This window comes from Hyla sarda, chromosome 9 (genome assembly GCF_029499605.1).
Source record: "Hyla sarda isolate aHylSar1 chromosome 9, aHylSar1.hap1, whole genome shotgun sequence".
NCBI lineage: Eukaryota > Metazoa > Chordata > Amphibia > Anura > Hylidae > Hyla > Hyla sarda.
The window spans coordinates 130,402,704-130,423,169 of NC_079197.1; the positions used below are offsets into that span (position 1 = coordinate 130,402,704).

Below are 20,466 nucleotides of genomic sequence, written 5' to 3' on the forward strand. Positions count from 1 at the left end.
TACAGCAAGGACTAGCCCTCTTTCTGCTAGTACTTGCTCCCTATAGCCCAATGCACAGGGTAATGCTGTAGCGGAATGATCTGGCCGCCCGCATTGCATCACAGCAGTACATGAGACCGGGCGCCTGGTCTTTCCGCTACAGCATTACGCCACGCATTGGGCTATAGGGAGCAAGTACTAGCAGAAAGAGAGCTAGTCCTTGCTGTAAGTGCTGGCTGCCCGCATCACCGGAGTGCATAGATGAACGGGCGCCGTTTATTCTTCTACAGTACAGTAATAAGGGCTCTCAGTGCTGGGACCTGTGGACCAATCACACAGCGTCCCCAGCACTGACATACAGGGGATAGGCGTGGCGGCTGCGGGCATAGCCACGCCTATCCGGCTGTTGCTGAATACCGTTAAAAGCATTTATTAGCATCACTAAAGCTAAAGGTATGATTTAACTGTTATTTCTAACAACTTTGTCAAGCTGGGGCTGGTTTATGGGGGTTAAAACTCATGACCGTTGCGCTTTAAATCCCATGCATAGACATAGTAAAAAGAAAAATAACCTGTTAGCTGGAACTAGAGTTGTTCAGGATATCACTGAATACCATTTAGACACTGAGTGCAGTAAAGCTAAGTAGCTCGCCCTGGGGGTGGAAGCTGGCAGGCAAAATGTTATTGATCCCTAGGTCTGAGTAAAGACTTTTACGCTTTGGATACCATAAATTTGGACCTTCCCCACTATATAGATATATAAAGAATAAATTACTCCCTTTTAGAGCTGAAAACTGGTGCATGCATAATATTAGGAAGGTGTCCTGATAGGTCCTTTATTTTGATTCCTTACTGTTATTTAACACGTTAAAGGGGTATTGTAGCGACAGAAACTTATCCATTACACACGATACAGGATAAATACATCTGACCTCTGGTACACACCTTGAACAAGAAAACAGGGACCCAACTCTCCCCAAAGAATAGTGCGGTGGGTCGGCATGTGCTCTATTCATTGGCAATGGGAGCTCCAGAGCGCTGTACTTCGGTATCTCCGGAGCTTCCATAGACAATGAATCAGACCTGGATAGGGGAAAATTTCTACCGCTAGAACAACCTATTAAGAACTCATGCTGAATAATTTACCTTCTGTGTTGTACTTGATCCTCATATTATTGAAGTAATCAAAAGCATTCTTGAGAACCCATATTCGTACAATGTTATCCTGTCCAGCAGAGGCAAGTAACCTCCCACAGTGTGAAAACTTCATTGTCCAGACAGCTCCCTAGAAAAAGAGACATTTAGAGAGAACTGAGATATTTAGAGAAATGCACTTTACCAGTGTGATAGTCTAATACATTCTTGGTCAAGAAACTTACCATATGTTCTCCACTTAAATCTTGCACAACTTTGATTTGCTCAAAGTCATAAGGACCCTTGAAGCCATGAGCAGCTTTAAACTTCACAGGCCTGGTGTACGGCATTCCCTCATCATCACTGGATGACGGGTCATCCGGATCATTGTGAAAAACTGAGGGCACAAGCAAGAATATCCCTAAGAATACATGACTTTATCCAATGAGAAACCACTTAAAAACACTTTCTAATTTATTTTTTGGTGTTGGGTTTGACCAAGGGAATCCCCCCTCCCTGACCCCAATACCATCTCCAGAAGGGAGAATTAAAGGGGTACTGTGCCCCTAGACATCTTGTCCTCTTTCCAAAGGAGGGTGCTGCTGCTGGGACCACATCGCCCCCCAGGATCTCCGGGCGGGCACCTCGGCATTCTGAACACGGAAGCTTCTGTTTTGTGAGGTGACGCCACACCCCCTCCATTCATGAATAGACATGAATAGAGGGAGCGTCATGGCAGTGTTTGCCCGTCATCCGGCATGGGGCGGATAAGCAGTTTAGGGGCGGAGTACCTCTTTAACAGCTATTTGATATTACATACATCTGATATTACAAACCTTTCAGTAAAAAGGGGGACACAGCTGAGCCCATTAAAACAATTTGATTGGTTCAGCTTTTATATAAAAAGTCCTTTCACTAGACATATGTGACTAAGCCATACAGAGCAAAACAGACTGTTACAAAATGGAGATTGTCTAGACTCGTGCTCACCTTCATCTCTGACACTTTTCACTTTATTCACTGCTCGCTCACCATACTCTTCTGCTAGATGTTTTGCCCGCTTAACCTTTTTTCCTAAGAACTTTTTCAGCTGTGTGCTTTAAGAACAGAACATATTTAGATTTTTTTTTAATTGTCGGTTCACTTATTTAAAATAAAGACAAACAAAACAAAAAAAAAAAAACACAATCATTTTTTCTTCTTTGAACTTACAGACTCACAATTAAAACACAGACTCTGTCTGCACCCCTGTCTGAAAGTCTAATGTAAGTGGCCCTTTAGGGTATGTTCTTCATAAATAATCATTATATGCCACATTTTGTTCATCCTAGTAGTAGCTGTGGCCGGCTTATTAAAGAGAGAGCTATATTAGGACCTAGTTGACTTCAGGGCATTGATGTTGCTAACCAGTCAAGGCAGCAGCTAAAATAGGATTACATTAGCTCACACAAGTAGATAAAGGATCAAATGTTGCAGATTACTCAAAGTGCTTCATGGAAGTATAGCACTGACTTACTATACATTCCACCAAGAAACATCAGGTAACATTTTCTATACAGGCTAAAAGGTGTAACAGATTGAATAGTGCAAAAAAGTTATAAAACATAAATCTGTGACTTTAATACAAGTGTCAAATGTTGAGAATCTAAGTCAGTGTTTCCAAACTAGGGTGCCTCCAGCTGTTGCGGAACTACAACAGTTGAAGGCACCCTGGTTGGGAACCACTGATCTAAGCAGTGCTCCTCATCCTTTCACTGGTTCTGCTCTGGCGTGATCAAAGCATCGTTATGGTGGCACTGCAGCCTGCTATGCAATGGATAACTTGTTCTGTGGTGAAGGCACTCTGATTGAAAAAAACTTTGCAGACTGCTGTTTTCAGTCCGAGACAAATATCGGAAATAGACAACTATGCTCGGGTCATTGGAAGGAATGGGGCTGTGCTGATCCAAGTAGGTATATGTCGGCATCAGATGTTGAGTTTCTGCTGACATATCTGTACCTCAGAAGCACAAATCTGAATGAAGCCCGAGAGTAATCGAAGCTGCAGAAGCCTCTTGCACTAAACACTGTACTGCAGAAATGACTGCATAGTATTCGGCATATGCAGATTATAGAATAGTGGTAGATTAAAATACACTGAAGTTATGCAGCATAACAACTATTCAACTATTAATTGAATTACGTTTTCTGCTTTAGTTTCCCTCCATCTGTATCTGTTTGATGAGCTTGAAGCTTCTCTTCATCGTCAGACTGGGCAGCATCATTACTAGGAAAGAAGATAAAACATACATTAAATTACTTACTGAATATATATGAGAGGTAATGTGGAGTTCATCACCATAATATTTAAGCTTCTGTCTTCCCACTATTTCCAGAATAATATGTTGGATAACTTCAGCTGCATTGTTGCATAATTATGACTATATATGCTCTACAGTGTTCACATATAACCGATTTACACAAAGTATTGCTTCCCCCGCATTTGTTTAATGAAACTGTATATACAGAAATATACCTATATTAAAAGAACACATATCAGATCTCAATGAACGACTTGACTCTTCGTATCCTTCGCATATTTGATGCACAGGATTTGAAGCTGTGTTCAGTCGTGTACATTGAAAACTGCAGCGTAAAATCCTGCGCATATTTGATATTGATATTGTACATAAGAATAGACCCTTAAATGTGTAATTTGTTGAGAATAAAATGACATATCAATGGTCAAAAGAAAAGCAAAGTCTTCTAACCTGTTGGGGGCTGGATCCCAGGTCACACAGAAAATCAAAGTAAAAGACTGAAATCACATGTGAACTACCCTCATGTGAATTTCCTCATAGCAATTATTAACTTGTTGGGGACGGAGGGCGTATGGATACACCCTCGCGTCTTATCACTTAAGGACGGAGGGCGTACCTGTACCCTCCTCATTTCCAATCACCGCAGCTTGCTGGGCGGTGATCGGAACGAGATGCATCCTGTGACATCGCCCAGGGGGGTCATGAGATCAATTCAGATCGGCGACTTGTGGCTATTCCGGGCTGATCGGGTCTCTGATGACCCGATAGCCTGGAAAATAGGGATGATCGGAGCTGTCAGATACAGCCCCGATCATCCTAAAGGATAGGAGCAAGGGGTGCCACCTCCTCCTATCCCCTGCGATTAGCCGATCAGGACTTATGGGCAATCGCAGGGCAGGGGCGGGAATGTTAATTTCCCCCCGCTCTGCCCGCCCCTAGATGTCGGGCAGTAAATGGAGGAAAAAAGCGGAGGTAGCGCCGGGTGCGGTGTAGGTCTTTAGCCGGTGTAGGTGGGTACCCAGGTGGGGGTAGCGTATTCCTTGCCGGTGATGGTAGCTTGGTATGCAGGCCAGCAGCGTGAGGACGGAGCCCAGAAGAGAGTCCGTAGAGTAATCCAGAGGTATAGGAGAAAAAAGCTGCAGTGGTGCTCCCAAGGAAATAACCCGAAATCGTGGGTATTGGTGAAAAATAAATAAATTTATTCTTACAGCATAAGAAATCAAAGAAAATAATAAATATAAAGCAAGACGCGTTTTGGGAGTCACAGCTCCCTTTTTCAATTGCAGGTGGTTGCTGTGTTGTCGGGGCAGAGTGGGGGAAGATGGCGGCGAGGTGCAGGGGCCGTGGATGCGGTGGGGACCGGCGGCAGTAACGCGGGGACCAGGGACCGTCGGCAGGCAAGTGGTGCGGCGGTGGTGACAGATGCTGCAGTGAAGATCGCCGTAAAGTGATCTTTACTGCAGCTTCTGGGAGTTGTAGTTTTGCAACATCTGGAGGGCCACAATTTGGAGACCAAACTGTGTCCTTCCAGATGTTGCAAAACTACAACTCTCAGCATGCCCAGACAGTCCAGGCATGCTGGGAGTTGTAGTTCTGTAACATCTGGAAGGGCACTGTTTGGAGGCCACTATACAGTGGTGTCCAAGCTGTAGCGCTACAGATGTCAATTCAAAGCATGCAGAGACTGTCCAGGCATGCTGGGAGTTGTAGTTCAGCAACATTGGGCCCTTCAGATGTTGTCGAACTACAATTCCCAGCATGCCTGGGAAGTCTGGGCATGGTTGGAGTTGAAGTTTTGCAACATCTGGAGGGCTACAGTTTGGAGACCACTGCACAGTTGTTACATAACTACAACTCCCAACATGTCCTTCGGCTGTCTGAGCATGCTGGAAGTTGTAGTATTGCAATAACTGGAGGCACAATGGTTGGGAAACATTGTCTGTTTCCTAAATCAGTGTTTCCCAACCCGTGTGTCTCCTGCTGTTGCAAAACTGTAACTCCCAGCATGCACTGACAGACCATGCATGCTGGGAGTTGTAGTTGTGCAACAGCTGGAGACACAAGGGTTGGGAAACACTGAGTTAGGAAACAGACAATGTTTCCCAACCATTGTGGACTTAAAAAGCTCTGCGAGCGCACAACAAGGCTCAGGAGTGAAAGCGCACTATGTACATTTGAGGCCTAAATTGGTGAATTGCACAGGGGTGGCTGCTGGTTACAGCGGTTCTGACAAACGCAAAAAAATAAATACCCACATGTGACCCCATTTCGGAAACTACACCGCTCACGGAACGTAACAAGGAGTAAAGTGAGCCTTAACACCCCACAGGTGTCCGACAGATTTTTGGAACATTGGTCCGTGAAAATGAAAAACGTAATTTTTTTCATTTGGACAGCCCACTGTTACAAAGATCTGTCAAACGCCAGTAGGGTGTAAATGCTCACTGTACCCCTTGTTACGTTCCTTGAGGGGTGTAGTTTCCCAAATAGTATGTCATGTGGGGTGTTTCTCGCTGTTCCTGCACCATAGGGGCTTCCTAAATGTGACATGCCCCCCAAAAACCATTTCAGCAAAATTCGCTTTCCAAAAGCCCAATGTCGCTCCTTCCCTTTTGAGCCCTGTACTGCACTCGCAGAGCACTTTACATCCACATATGAGGTATTTCCTTTCTCGAGAAAAATTGGGTTACACATTTTGGGGGTCTTTTTCTCCTTTTACCCCTTGTAAAAAAAAAAATAATAATATGGGTCTACAAGAACATGTTAGTGTAAATAATGAAGATTTAGAATTTTCGCCTCCACTTTGCTGCTATTCCTGTGAAACACCTAAAGGGCTAAAAACTTAATGTCATTTTGAATACTTTGAGGGATGCAGTTTTCATAATGGGGTAATTTATGGGGTATTTCTAACATAAAGACCCTGAAATTCACTTCAAAACTGAAAAATTCAGATTTTGAAATATACTTGAAAATTTGGAAAATTGCTGCTATACTTTGAAGCCCTCTGATGTCTTAAAGTAAAAACATGTCAACTTTATAATGTCAACATAGAGTAGACATATTGTATATGTGAATCAATATATAATTTATTTGGTATGTCTATTTTCCTTACAAGCAGAGAGCTTCAAAGTTATAAAAATGCTAAATGTTCAAATTTTTCATGAAATTTCTGAATTTTTCACCAAGAAATGATGCAAGTATCGACAAAAATTTAAAGGTAATAATTTTCTGGAAAAAACAAGACGTAGTTCATCTGCGATTTGCCGACTGTGAGGGTACTCTGGCCCGAAGACATCTTATACCCTATCCGAAGGATAGGGTATAAGATGTCTGATCGCGGGGGTCCCACTGCTGGGGACCCCCGCAATCTCTCAAGCAGCACCCACCTGTCTCAGCTGCACGTGCCCCCTCCCATAGACTTGTATTGAGGGGGCGGGGAGTGACATCACAAGGGGGGTGGAGTCGTGATGTCACGATACTCCGGCCCTGTGGTTGTGAGGCTTCAGACACTGAGCAATCATCGCTTCTTGCGGCTGAGACAGGGAATGCTGCATGAGAGATTGCAAGGGTCCTCAGCGGCGAGACCCCTGTGATCAGACATCTTAGCCCCTATCCTTTGGACAGGGGATAAGATGTCTTAGGGCCGGAGTACCCCTCTAAGAGATACAACTATGCCTTTCTTTAAATAAATTGGTTGGAGCAGTCCTCGTGACATTATATCCTGGTCCATTTATTTCTGTGACACTAGAAGGAAGCGAACGATCTGGTAATTCAATTCCAAACTTGAGTTCATAATGACATTAGAGGTTAATCTCATGTTACACGTAAACATTATACTAAAATATAGCTCATTTGGAAATCAATATATATTTTTATAGCTCACATCTTGCTGAGCAAGGCTTAGATAAACTTACAGAGGTAAACTAACTTTTATTTCTTCGATAATGAAGGGTTATGGAGAAACTGTATATAGTCACATAATTACCAATTTGTGTAAAGAGAGCTTTTTTCCCCTACTGCGCAGATCTGCAAATACTGCAAAAATGATAAAACAGACTTTGCAAATATGGCAATTACATCTAAGAGATGTCACAAGAAATACTGCTGACAGCAATGAAGGCGGCTATATGGGCAACACAAATATATGTTTTCAGGGGAAGAGAAATCTGTAAACTGGATGTGCAAAAATAAATTTAGCAACCCTAAGAAGACTGTTCTACACTTCTACTTTTTGTTTCAGCAGTTTCAGTGCTAAAAGTGACAATGTAAATTTCTAAGTCATAACGGTTGATCTTGTTTATTTTTATCTCCCATTGCTTTAAAAAAAAAAAAAAAAGGGACTAATTGCCCACCTGGCAGAGAATCGGACCAAAAAAAAAAAAATAAATAACCACCCCATACCAATGTCTTCAATCACCTCCTATTAAATGCTGTAAAAGTGCACATTACCGCAGCCAATCGCTGGCCTCAGCGGCATTGTGCACTTGCCTCTGCACAATGATTTGGGGTCAGCAGCGGCGATCAGGTGATATACAGAGAGGGGAGTATGTTTTTTTGGCTTAAACTTTAAACAAGACTACGGAATTCTACTAGGGAAATCATGATTTATAATAAATGCCCCTTCCTGGATCCTCCCACTGCCCTATCTTCAGCAGCAGATCAGCACACAAAAAGATGAAGGCAGCAGCTTCTGCGCAACTTCTGCCATATTAATACAGAGGAGTCAGAGTCGGAAGTACAAAAAACTGCGGAGTCGGAACATTTATCTACCGACTCCACAGCCCTGTATTCTACAATGTTGTACAGAGTCCATGTCCCAATAGGGCTCGAAATCCAACTTACAAACACTAGGACCAATTTCATAGAAAGATATATACATGCATACAAACTTTATGCAACTGTTGCCTTGTCAGATTTGGGCCCATGCACCAGTGATGCAAATCACCAACTATCCGGTGAGCTGTTCTGTTAATCTGTACTTGCTCTGCGATTTTGGTCAATCCCTCTCAGAAGGCACCTTTGACAATAGGCTGATCACAAAGTACCATGTATGAGATGCTCTATTTTGTAACCACTCTCCGCTCCTGAACAGAGGACCTCCCCTCTATTAAATCAGAATCACCTAAAAAGTTATACCAAAATGGGTTCTCTAAACTTGACATACCTTTTAAGCTAGAAATAGTGAGGACAATGCTTGTCCACCCGATGTTCAATGCAGTCTTTTACAGCCTCCCTTTAAATGTCAGTGAAGCTTTGAGCAAAGTGCTATGGATTTTTTCAGCTCAAATGACTGATGATTTGAAACTATCTATTAAGGAGAAATCAGGAACCGCAAGCTTTTTGTACTGAAAGACATTATACTGTATATAAAGCAGCATTAAAGCATCCTGTGGTTTTGTTCAATACCCGTATTCAGTATAATTGCACTGAGCTTGTAATCAGAAGGGAGGTCATTGAGATGGTAGGTAATGTGTTTCTAGAGATAAGTCCTCGGCTATGGTATATCAAAAGATACAGAACCGGAATGCTGAAAAGTGTCGGCTATATAGCTTTGTATCTCAAAAATGAAAAATAAAAAAAATAAAATAAAAACAAAGAAAGAACACATCTACCTATAACTGATATATGAATGCAATCAGCTTTCAATACACAATACAGCTAGAAATGCTGCTCTGAATGCTGTCCATTATTTCACAAACTAATGTCACACCCTAGTGCAGTGTTTCCCAGCAAGGGTGCCTCCAGCTGTTGCAAAAAACTACATCTCCCAGCATGCCTGGACAACCTTATTTTACTCAGAACAGAACAAGTGGAGCCACTAAGGCAGTGTTTCCCAACCAGGGAGCCTCCAGCTGTTGCAAAACTACAACTCCCAGCATGCCCAGACAGCCTTTGGCTGTCCGGGCATGCTGAGAGTTGTAGTTTTGCAACAGCTGGAGGCTCCCTGGTTGGGAAACACTGCCTTAGAACAGAACAAGTGGAGCAAACACTGCCTTAGTGGCTCCACTTGTTCTGTTCTGAGTAAAATAAGTTAAAATATGGATGTAAATGGAGCTTTTATGGATCTACCCTTCCTAAGGTTATAGTTTAACTGTACCCATCATTAGAATCTGCTTACATCAAGCACAGAACCTACTGAATCAGGAGAAATTATAGGGACGCTTTAAATGGTAGAATTATCCCCACCATTAGGTGGCGCTTAGGAGCTTAATAAAAAACACATTAATAAGTCTAATGACAGGGAGAAATAGGTGTACGATGCAAGCTGCTCTAAGGCAATGTAGTTCACTTATTTATGATAACAATTTTGCTGTACGGTTACCAAATACGGTTTTATATTTGAAAACCATATAGTAAACTGTATACATTGACCTCCTATACAAAAACGTATGCAACAAGGTGTATCCAGTTGTGTAAGGTTTTGTACTTGTACGGTTTTGTGCTGTTTTTTTTGCTGTGTGCAAAGCTGTATTCAAGCATGGATTTGTATCAGATTATGTCCGGTTTTTCTGTTTACAAAGGGTTTTTGTGTCCTTTATACCTTATACAGTTTTTACAATATTATAGTCAATGGAAACCGTATTGAGCACACGATTGCATACACTTTTGTTAGTCTTTGAGGGATAAGTTTTCCAAAACAAAAACTGATTTAAAACAGAATGGCAAAATGGTGATGTGAATGTAGCCTTAGTAAGGGGAAGCAAGGGATTTGTAGGTCTGTAAAAAAAAAATAAATAATAATCTGATCTTTGTAATTATATATCATGAAACAAAGCGGCACAGACAGTACTCCTAAGAAGACTGCCACATCGCAGTATGACCCTATTTAACATGCAAACACCATGACAGTCTAATCATGCTGGTCCTGACCCCCAACAAAGCAATTTCACTGGGGAAAGCTCAGGCCAGCCAGGCATATCCCCTGCAGCAGTCACTATGGGGAATACGTAGTATAAGAGCATATTCACAGCAAGTTTCCCGATTGCAGTCAATGTAACCTGCTGAGGCTTTTCCGCTGCGGAACACCCACTGTGGCTCAAACTTGCAGCTTTTTGTAAAACTTTCCTGTGAGAACGTACCCTTCTGGTAGCATCACACACCGCGCATCCACAGTGTATTTGATGCTGCGGATGTGCTGCTGGCAGTCAGAGGACACACAGAGCTACAGGGAACTCGCTCTGCAGTTGCTCTGTGACTGCTGACAGCGATTGCGAAGAGTCAAATAAGCTGCAGATGCCCTGTGTGTCACTCTGCTCTTACAAGGTAAATGTAGTATTACATGGTGATCATTCAGATAAATGGCCGACCATGTAAAAAAAAGGGAAGCCTTAGTCCACCAGAGGGGCACTTTATGCTGGCACAAGGGCCTCCTTTCTATGAGTATTACATGGAATATCAACCATGTAATACTTGGAAAGCCTTAGTCCACCAGAGGGGCACTTCATAAGTGACTCCCTTCTATGATATCCACATGCCCTAACAGGGTAACCCTTTCCAAATTCCCTACGACAGGGTTTCCCAACCAGGGCGCCTCCAACTGTTGCAAAACTACAGCACCCTGCATGCCCAGACAGCCTTTGGCTGGAAAACACTGCCCTAAGATGACAACATCTTTAAATCTCTATTACATCCTGAAGAGGCATACCTGACATACTCCTTAGTCCTTCTCATGATATGCAGAGTCAGTGGATTAATACCAGTTGGCAGCTTCTCTTCTGCCAAACTCAGAGGGATTTCCTCTCCAGTGTCTAAATTTTTTATCATTACGCTGGCCAAAATCTCCTGCAATGAAAAAGAAAATAATAATAATAAAAAAATATATAAATAATATATAAATATATATATATATCTGTAGCAAGGTGTGAGCTGCTCACCACATACACGCCCTCCTCACCACCTGTGCCGTGGACCGGCTGGTACCTCCTCCAGCCTATTATTAGACAAGAGCAAAGACGAGGTCCGGCACCAGGATGGTTGCAGATAAAAGCTTGCGTTATTTTATTGAAGATATAGCAGTATAAGGCAGAACGCCTGATGCGTTTCGCACGTGACCGTGCTTAATCGTAGACTAAAACAATCACATAATCCATCTTAAAATACACATAGTGCTGGTCACCTGACCAACCACGTAATAGTTACCATCATTCAAATGTAAAACCTGGAGCTAGGAGTTCCTTGGATGATCATTCTCAACTAGTCCGTACACATTAGGGAAATGTCATGCACTGCGTTAAAATTACATGTCCTTAGGACAGTGTGGTTATACTCCTCATTACAAATTGGGACACAACCATGCCATTACCAAATTATATGTCAATTGCAACCCACCTAGAAAAATTATGATTTTGGAAAGGGGAAGGGGGGGAAACCGCAGTGCATGAAATCCTTGTGTGAACTGGACATACAGATTTGTATATGCATTACACATTTGAAACGTAAACTGGAAATAGAAATTTTGTATTGTACCAGTATACAAACATTAGCAGGAAACAAAGCTGTCAAATTCAAATTTTTTTGGGGGGATGCGTTGGCCTCCATGTACTGTGATCCTATAACACTTCACATTTTGAACTATATTGTCACACATTCACTGAACATTATAAATTGTTGGAACAAGTGTCCATGTTAACCGCCTGTCCGTCACCATTATATTTAATTTGTTTCACTAACCAGATCTATCATTTTTTATTATTTGTATATTGTTGGTATTCATATATTATATTTTCATATAAATTTAATACTATTCTATATTATTTTATTCCTACTTTTGAATTTACATTAAATTATGGTTCAGATTAAATTGTAATAAATGAGTTATATTTTGGTTTATTAATAATTCTTATAGTTCATTTACGTGATCTTGGACCAGGCGGTAACAATGAGCACATGTACACCCTAACACATATCACATCATGGACAGGTCAACATCATGTCCATTCTCTTATTTAAACCTTGGGGGTATCTAGTTCCTAAAAGAAACCTCCAATAAGTTTCTCGTTTGAACATCCTATTTCTAAGGTCCCTTCCCCTCGGACCCAGGGATATTTTTTCAATCCCTGAGACTCGAAGGCTGGTTGTATTTCCCTTGTGTGTTTCCCTAAAATGTCGCAATAGCATGGAAATACCTGGTATATTGCCTTTAATGCCGGACACATGCTTTCTGAATCTTACTTTTAGAGGGTTACTTGAGCACCCAACGTATTGGATTTTGCATGAAGTGCAGGTCGCTACATACACTATATTTTTGGTGTTACAGTTTATGTAGCTACATATGTTGTATGTCTTTCCTGTGCTGCACGAAGTTACATTATCTGTGTTAACCATAAATTCACAAGTGATACATCTATTATGCCCGCATTTCCAATTGCCTTTCGAACAGAGCCAGTTTTCACTACTTCTCTATCCTCGCTCCTAAAAAGGCTTGGGGATACCTTTGACCCTATGGAGGGGCACCTCCTAGATACCACTGAAATACCCTCTGCTACAAATTTTTTTTAGCACTGGATCTGTCTCTAATAAGGGAATATACCTATTGATAATTCTTTTGATCTTATTAAACTGGACACAATAGGATGTAATAAAATATGGTTTATTGAATTTATTGGACTTGAATTTGCTAGTCTTCCCTCCTGCATTGAATGACCCACTGTCAACATGCCGTCTCCTCGAATAAGCTACCAATTCTTTGCGATCTATGTCATTATTCTTCCTCTGTGCCTGACTCAAAACAGACTCACTATAACCCCTATTTTTCAGTCTATCGCATAGGTCTGCTGCTGCTGTGTTAAATTCATCTACCTTGGAGCAGTTCCTTTTTAATCTACACAATTCCCCAAATGGTATGTTGCTCAATACATGCCTGGGATGGTAAGAGGAGGCACGCAGAATAGCATTAGTGGCAGTTTCCTTCCTATATGGTAAAATCTCTATAGTATTCTCTCCACCCAACAAATTAATTCTGTTCTTATAATAATTAGATGTAAATCTTAAATTGAGATCATTAGTTCCTATGTACTGGACAAAGTCCCTGAATTCTTTTTCAGAATTTTACCAAATTATTAGAATATCATCTATAAACCGCCCTATCCAATAAATGGAGCTCATGTACGGGTTGGTGTCACTAAAAATGAACTGCGACTCCCAGTGAAACATAAATATGTTTGCAAAGGATGGAGAATATTTTGCACCCATGGAGGCTCCCCTGGTCTGAAGGTAGTAATCGCCATCGAACATGAAATAATTGTGTTTAAGCAAAAATTCTGTTGCGATGACGATGAATTCCCTCAGACCAGGGGAGTATGTACTGTATCTATCCAGATGTATGGATAGAGCCTCCAGGCCTTTGGACCAGGGGATGGCTGGGTATAGCCCTATGACATTGCAGGTTGCCCATGACAACTCACCACTCCAAGGAATATTTTTAAGATATTGATGGTATGTTTTGAATCTTCTATGTATGTGGGTGTTATCTTGGTGAGTGGTTGTAAATTGTGGTCCCCCCACTCCCCAAGGCGCTCTGCCAAGGACCCAATGCCGGCGACAATGGGCCTGAGGGGAGATGGAAAGACCCCTTATATATATAACTTAACATCCATTCCAGACATTTTCATATCAAACAGGTAGACTCACTTTCTAATGAAAATGCCTTTCTTCACATATAGTACAGTGCTACAAGTTCTACCCTAGCCTTCCCTGCTTAAAGAAATATACCTAACTTATACAACTCAGGTTCAGAATATGAAACAAATTAAGACCCCTGATCACATGTTACATACAAAAGAACCAAAAAGTGAAATCAGAGTGTTCATTAAAATAAATGGACAGCCATCAAATCCAATAGTTTCAGTAAACTGAGATTGTAGACTGCTGTAAAGAATGGACTGGATCAGTAATTTCAACCTTTTTAACACCAGGGAACACACAAAAATGTTTTTTCATCCCAGGTAACCCATATACTACCCAAGTCGACTGTGGGCGTAGGCAAAGAGTTCCAATATTCTTAGCAAGTTCTGGCTAAGATTTGTTGACGTATGTGCCCAACCCCATGGCAAGTGTCTTAACAAGCTAAGAATAGAACCCTTCCTGTAATAATCAGGACCCATGGTTTTAAAATGTACGTTTTTAATTTTCCCCCTTGTCACATTCCCCCCTCCTCTCCTTTCACATTCTTGTACTGCAGTAATACACTGGGTTTCCCGGGCGGATTTCAAATCTTCCGCGGGACCCGGGAAACCTAGTGTATTACTGCAGTACAAGACCTTTCCCCATCAGCCAATAACTGGCTTGACACGTGACACCACAGCGGCCAGTGATTGGCTGAAAAGGGAAAGGTCCTACTGTACTAAGAAGAGAGGAAACTCCGGAGCGCACGGAGACGAATCTGCAGGGACCGGGACTAGGTGAGCAGAAGGTTTTTTTATTTTTCTCACTGCGCCCTTAGCGCAGTGTGTTTTCTAGCAGGGTGCCTCCAGCTGTTGTGAAACTACTACTCCCAGCATGCCCGGACAGCCTTTGCCGGTCCAGGCATGCTCACTCTTGCATATTTTCTAATGCAGTCTTGCTGTAGCATATTTTGCCACCCATTAAAATCAACAGGCAACGATCTGCAGCAAAAATATAATGTGAACAGGTAGGTAGGTAGGTAGATTGATCTCCCCCTCCCAAGTGGGTAAATATGACGGTAAGTAGGTTGTTAGCCAGGTAGGTAGGTAAGCTAGTCAAGTAGCTTCTTAGCCAGGTAGGGCACCAGGTAGGTAGGTAGATAGATAACTAGGTAGGTAGTAGTTAAAAGCAGCACAGCCGGTCAAGGTACAAGTTCAGTGGGCGACAGCAGAAAATGCATTCCAGGTCACGATCTGCTATTTAGCCATATGCAAAAAAAGAGGTTCCGCTGCACTTCAGAATCGAATCAAAGTGATTTATTTTCCCACGCAAAATATACGTTTAAATGGGAAAATCAATCACTTTGAATCGATTCTGGAGTGCTGCAGAACCATTTTTTGCATATAGGTAGGTAGTTAGCTAGCTAAGTAGCGGCAAAAAACAAAAATCATAAATGACTTGCCCCGCCCATTTAAAAATAAATAAATAAGTGCAGTACTAGTTATTGGTCAGATGCAAAGCCATAGGCTTTTGTCAGGGTATGCTGGGAGTTGCAGTTAATTACTGACTACAACTTCCAGCATGCCCTGATATAGTCTATGAGAAGAGGAAATCAGGATATCCTGGCAGGAATTCAAGAGGAGAAAATCTGACTTGCAGCTCTTTTCCAATAATCAATGTCCAGTAGGGATGTATGGTGCAAGTAAAAGTTGCTTTTTTTCAGGTACAATATACAGTCCTGCTTTATCCTGTATGCTTTACCTGAAATAAAGCAACTATTACTTGCACCATACATCCCTACTGGACACTGATTATTGGATAACCGTTGCAAGTCGGATTTTCTCCTCAGGACTTCTTGCCAGGATATCCTGATTTCCTCTTTTCTGCTTAAGGCTCCTGTAGGGTACCGGGTCCGACAGCCAGCTGCTTTCACATGTATCTCTAATCAGCAGTAAACACCTATTGCACTGCGCCTGCCAGCGCAGCTTAGAAGGTAAGCACTGAAATCTGTGTATTCTCATTTCCTTGACCCAGTACTTCCAGAATGTTGCATTTTATTGTGGAATAGTATAAGTTATTGTGCAACATGATGGAAGTTGTAGTTTTGTTTTTAGACAGCTGCAGAGCCATAGGCAGTATCAGGGCATTCTGGGAGTTGTTTGTAAATAACTGCAACTACCAGCATGCCAGGCCTGACAACGCTCTGCAGCTGACCTATACCAAAACTACAACTCAGCCTGTTGCACTACTTAGTAATATTTTATAGGTTATAGTGCAACATGCTGGGAGATGTAGTTTTGGGTCAGCTGAAGAGCCATACACTGTGTTAGAGCATGCTGGGAGTTGTAGTTAGTAACTAACTACAACTCCCAGTATGCTCTGATACAGGCTATGGCTCTGCAGCTTACCCTAAACAACTCCAAGAATGTTGAACTTTAACTTTACTAACCTTAAAGGTGACCAGCGATGCAGATGACTCCCGACGCCGCATCAGAAGCCACGCTCCCTATAATTCTTTTTTTTGTGTGTGAGTGTGTGTGTGTGTGTAGGCTGGCTGGGCCTATTTTCAAGAAGAGGCCTGGAGCTGAAGTGCCAATAGCCCCTATGTTAATCTAGCCCTGAGTGCATACCATGCTACACCACCTTCACAGATTATCATATTTGTCATAAAAAAAAATAGCTTAAATTTTTCTGGTAAAATAATAGACACCACGGCAGAAACCAACGGATCACATAAAAGTCTATAGAGCCTGTAGGGTGCTGCTGGTGTCCACCAAGTGACCTATTAGGCACTTAAATCATTTAAGTTATTCTGTTCCTTTGATGGAAGAGAATGAAGATAGGAACAGAGCTTTATACAAAAAACATGAAATTACTCTTACCAGTAATTTTGTTTCATTGAACCCACGATGATACCCAAGGAGAGACTGCCTCCTTATCCGTGGGACAGGAAACAGGAACAACTTGCATATAAGGATGACACAGGCTGCTATTCCCCAGTTCTTAAGCAAGTATCAAGGAGTAATAACCAGAATCGCCAACAAGTAGCACATTAACTAGAATCTTATGAATTATTATTTATTTTTTTTAAAGCACATTTTGTTATTATTATTTTTTTTTATATATAATAACATAGGAGGGTATTAGTGAGTTCCGTTGTGGGCTCAATGAAAAGCATTTACCGGTAAGAGTAATTTATGTTTACTCTAGGTTTTTACTCTCCGGCACCCATGGAGAGTAGAATAGACTTTTTTTTTTTGGGGGGGGGGGGGGGGGAGGGATAACTAATGAGAGATCTTGATCTCTCATCATATTTAATCTATAGTGCCTGTAAAAAGGTCTGAGGTGAACTCCAAGTGGCCACTCTGCAAATTTGTTGTATGGAGGCTGAGGCCCCCTCTGCCCAGGATGTGGAAACTGATCTGGTAGAATAAGCTGTAAACCCTGACGGTGGTCTAACCCTGCCGAAGAGTAAGCTAGTTGTACAGACTGTTTTATGCACTGAGGGCAGCTGCTCTACCTTTGTTTGCCCCCTGGAACTGAAGAAGCAGTTGAGGCGATAGCCACCAATCTCTGGACACTTCTAAATAATTAAGCAAACACTTTCTAACATCCAGACAGTGGAATTCTCTTTTCCTACCATTTTTAGGATTGTCACTGAACGAGGATAAGGTAACAACTTGAGTCATGTAAACATAGTACACATTCCTTACTCTTACACTTAGTCTTTTTAGGAGCTTCCTTAGCTTAAAACAGTAAATAGATCCACCATTAAAAAATAAAATAAGCCATGTGGGACAGTGTCCCCCTTACCCCACCATAAGGTACCGGCTTGGTTACCACAGCGGGTTCCATATTCTCAGTGCAGGTTGTTTGCGCCTTCTGTCCACGGACTGGTGCAAAGTCCTTCTCCTTTAAGGTCACGAGAGGTCCTGGGACTGGCTGGGCACCTCTCTCCTGTTTAAATCCCCCGCCGGATCACCGCCCTTCCTGGCCATCTGGCCTACGGGTATTTTCCCATAGGCCGCAGCGCCCCCATCCTCCTTCCGGTCACGTAATGACGTTGTCACCGCAAACTCCACCCCTCCCGGGCCACCAGTAGCGAATCCGGAAGAGGACAGAGCCCGCATGGAGACCCAACGCCAAAAGGAGTGAGAGGGACCGGGAGACGTGCACAGGCGGGGAGAGGCTGCACCAGGCTCTGCAGCGGCCTCTCGAAAGAGGACTTCTGCTGCTAAAGGTACCCTGTAAGTCCCATCCAGACCGGGGCCCCCACAGTCACCTAATCCCTATACGGTATGCAATTCTGTAACGGAGACCCGTCCTGTTCCAGGATAGGAAACAGAACTGTGGAATATATGCAAGTTGTTCCTGTTTCCTGTCCTGCGGATGAGGTGGCGTTCTCTCCATGGGTACCATTGTGGGTGATAGGGAAATTGGGAATATACAAACTAGCATTCACATGCAGCGCCATCTGACCAATGCAGTTGAATGCAGCAGCTAAAAGAACAAGCTTTAATATAGAATATGTAAGGTTTAATATAAAATACCTAAGGCTTAATATAGAATACCTAAATTCAATATAAATCTTTACCCTTTCTCAGTGCATCTGACAGAAGGAAGAGAAGAACAAACATTACCTCATCGGTAAGCTCTCTTCCTGAGTTAGACCGGGGCCTCTGGGGACCAGAACTCTCAGCTGGTGAGCTAGACACCTGCCCGTCTGCTGCCTTCCCATTTTCCTGAAAAGAAAAAAATATTCAAAAAATATTGGTATATGTAAGGGCCCATGCATACTACAGATATACACTTATTAATCTCAAATGGATTCTGCAGCTCAATGTACATTACGGACGTTCTGTAGCTGTGGATGACTGGACTGCTGTAATGTTCACAGCAGAGGGTCTGAGGGGGTAGCCCTCATTCAGATGCAGTCACATTTTAGTAGTCTAATGACTAAAATGTGGCTATAATTAGAACACAGATTATTTATATTATATATATATATATATATATATATATATATTTTTTTTTTTATATTGATGTAGGAGTAGTTTATTGTGTGCCTGGCTGCTGTTATTCACAATCATCTAGAAATCCCACACTGGCAACTCAGTATGAATATTTTATGAATAAAGAGAGATTCTTGTTATGCTCTTATTTTAAATATGGTATAGAGCCGCTAGCACCACCTGTCTAGAAATCCCTATTTACTACATGGTCCTAGGGCTGGGCGGTATGGCCAAATATGTGTATTGCAGTATTTTTGTAACTTACGGCGGTCCCACGGTATATAACGGTAGTTTATTTTGTTTACCTTTTGCAGCCCGGGCATAGGGATACAGTATAGAGCAGTGGTCTTCAACCTGCGAACCTCCAGATGTTGCAAAACTACAATTCCCAGCATGCCCGGACAACCAACGGCTGTCCGGGCATGCTGGGAGTTGTAGTTTTGCAACATCTGGAGGTTGAAGACCACTGGTATAGAGTGTCAGCGCCGGCGGCCGCAACAAACAGGAGGGCAGCGCTTGTGGGTGATAGGTATTTACCCCGATGGGGACAGCGGAGCGCTAATAATTAATTGGGGAGGGGGAGCAGAACAGCGCTCGCGGGTCACATATGATTAGTTCCCCGATGTGGGGACAGCGCAGCGCTCATAATTCATTCCCGAGGGGGAGGGGCCAAACCGGTATTGCGGTATGGGTTAAAATTCATATCGTGCAGCACAAAAATTTCGGTATGAATCGGTATACCGCCAAGCCCTACATGGTCCCAGAATATATCTGACTGACATATAGTTGCAGCCTCCTACCATAGCATGTGTGTCTGAGTCCCAATTAACATGCAACACAATGGGTGACAGCTCCGATCCTGGGTCTACCAGATCTTAGCACTTCTGTGCAGCCCTATTTTTCATTCATAGATAAAGTTCAGCATGATTAGATGTAATTGCAACATATAGAGCAATATAAACATTTATCACATCTACAGAATACAACCCAATAGGTTAGGTGTCTGCAGTAAATTTCTGCTCAGCTTCTGAAGCTTGTCGTGTGCCGTAGAATACCAGATAATATTGAACAGATATAGATCTCGATACCAGAGTAGCCAATACATTGCCTACTAACCTGAGCCGTCACTACTTTGTCTCCGCTGGTTGCGCTAGCTAGGTCCAAGGAAGGCTGGGAATCTCTGTTTAAACCCTCTGATATGGCGTTCGGAGAGAGGAATCCCCCACCAAGAAAGGCATCCTTTGTAACTGGAAATACAGGTAATTGTCAGGAGATCAGAACTGAAAGACCTGAATAACAAACTTGCGGCATCTTTTCTGAAAGCTCTGCTTTGTGTAGCGGTAGTCTGTAATTTCTCCTGAGAACAGATACATTGACAACTGGGTGTGTCTGTTCTGGCATTAAGGTGGGTCCTGACACAGTCCATACTGACTGGACAA

General features: G+C 42.4%; 1 protein-coding gene across 1 annotated transcript in view; it reads right to left on the bottom strand.

Moving 5' to 3' along the window:
* WDR44 (WD repeat domain 44) overlaps window positions 1-20,466 on the bottom strand; it is a 131,539-nt gene that overhangs the window by 17,750 nt on the left and 93,323 nt on the right. The window contains exons 5-11 of the mRNA XM_056539361.1: window positions 20,144-20,274; window positions 18,656-18,757; window positions 11,059-11,195; window positions 3,296-3,379; window positions 2,104-2,210; window positions 1,359-1,510; window positions 1,126-1,264 (exon numbers count right to left, since the gene is read on the bottom strand). Of these exons, the coding sequence (XP_056395336.1) occupies window positions 1,126-1,264; window positions 1,359-1,510; window positions 2,104-2,210; window positions 3,296-3,379; window positions 11,059-11,195; window positions 18,656-18,757; window positions 20,144-20,274 (852 nt within the window). The remainder of the gene's footprint in view (window positions 1-1,125; window positions 1,265-1,358; window positions 1,511-2,103; window positions 2,211-3,295; window positions 3,380-11,058; window positions 11,196-18,655; window positions 18,758-20,143; window positions 20,275-20,466) is intronic.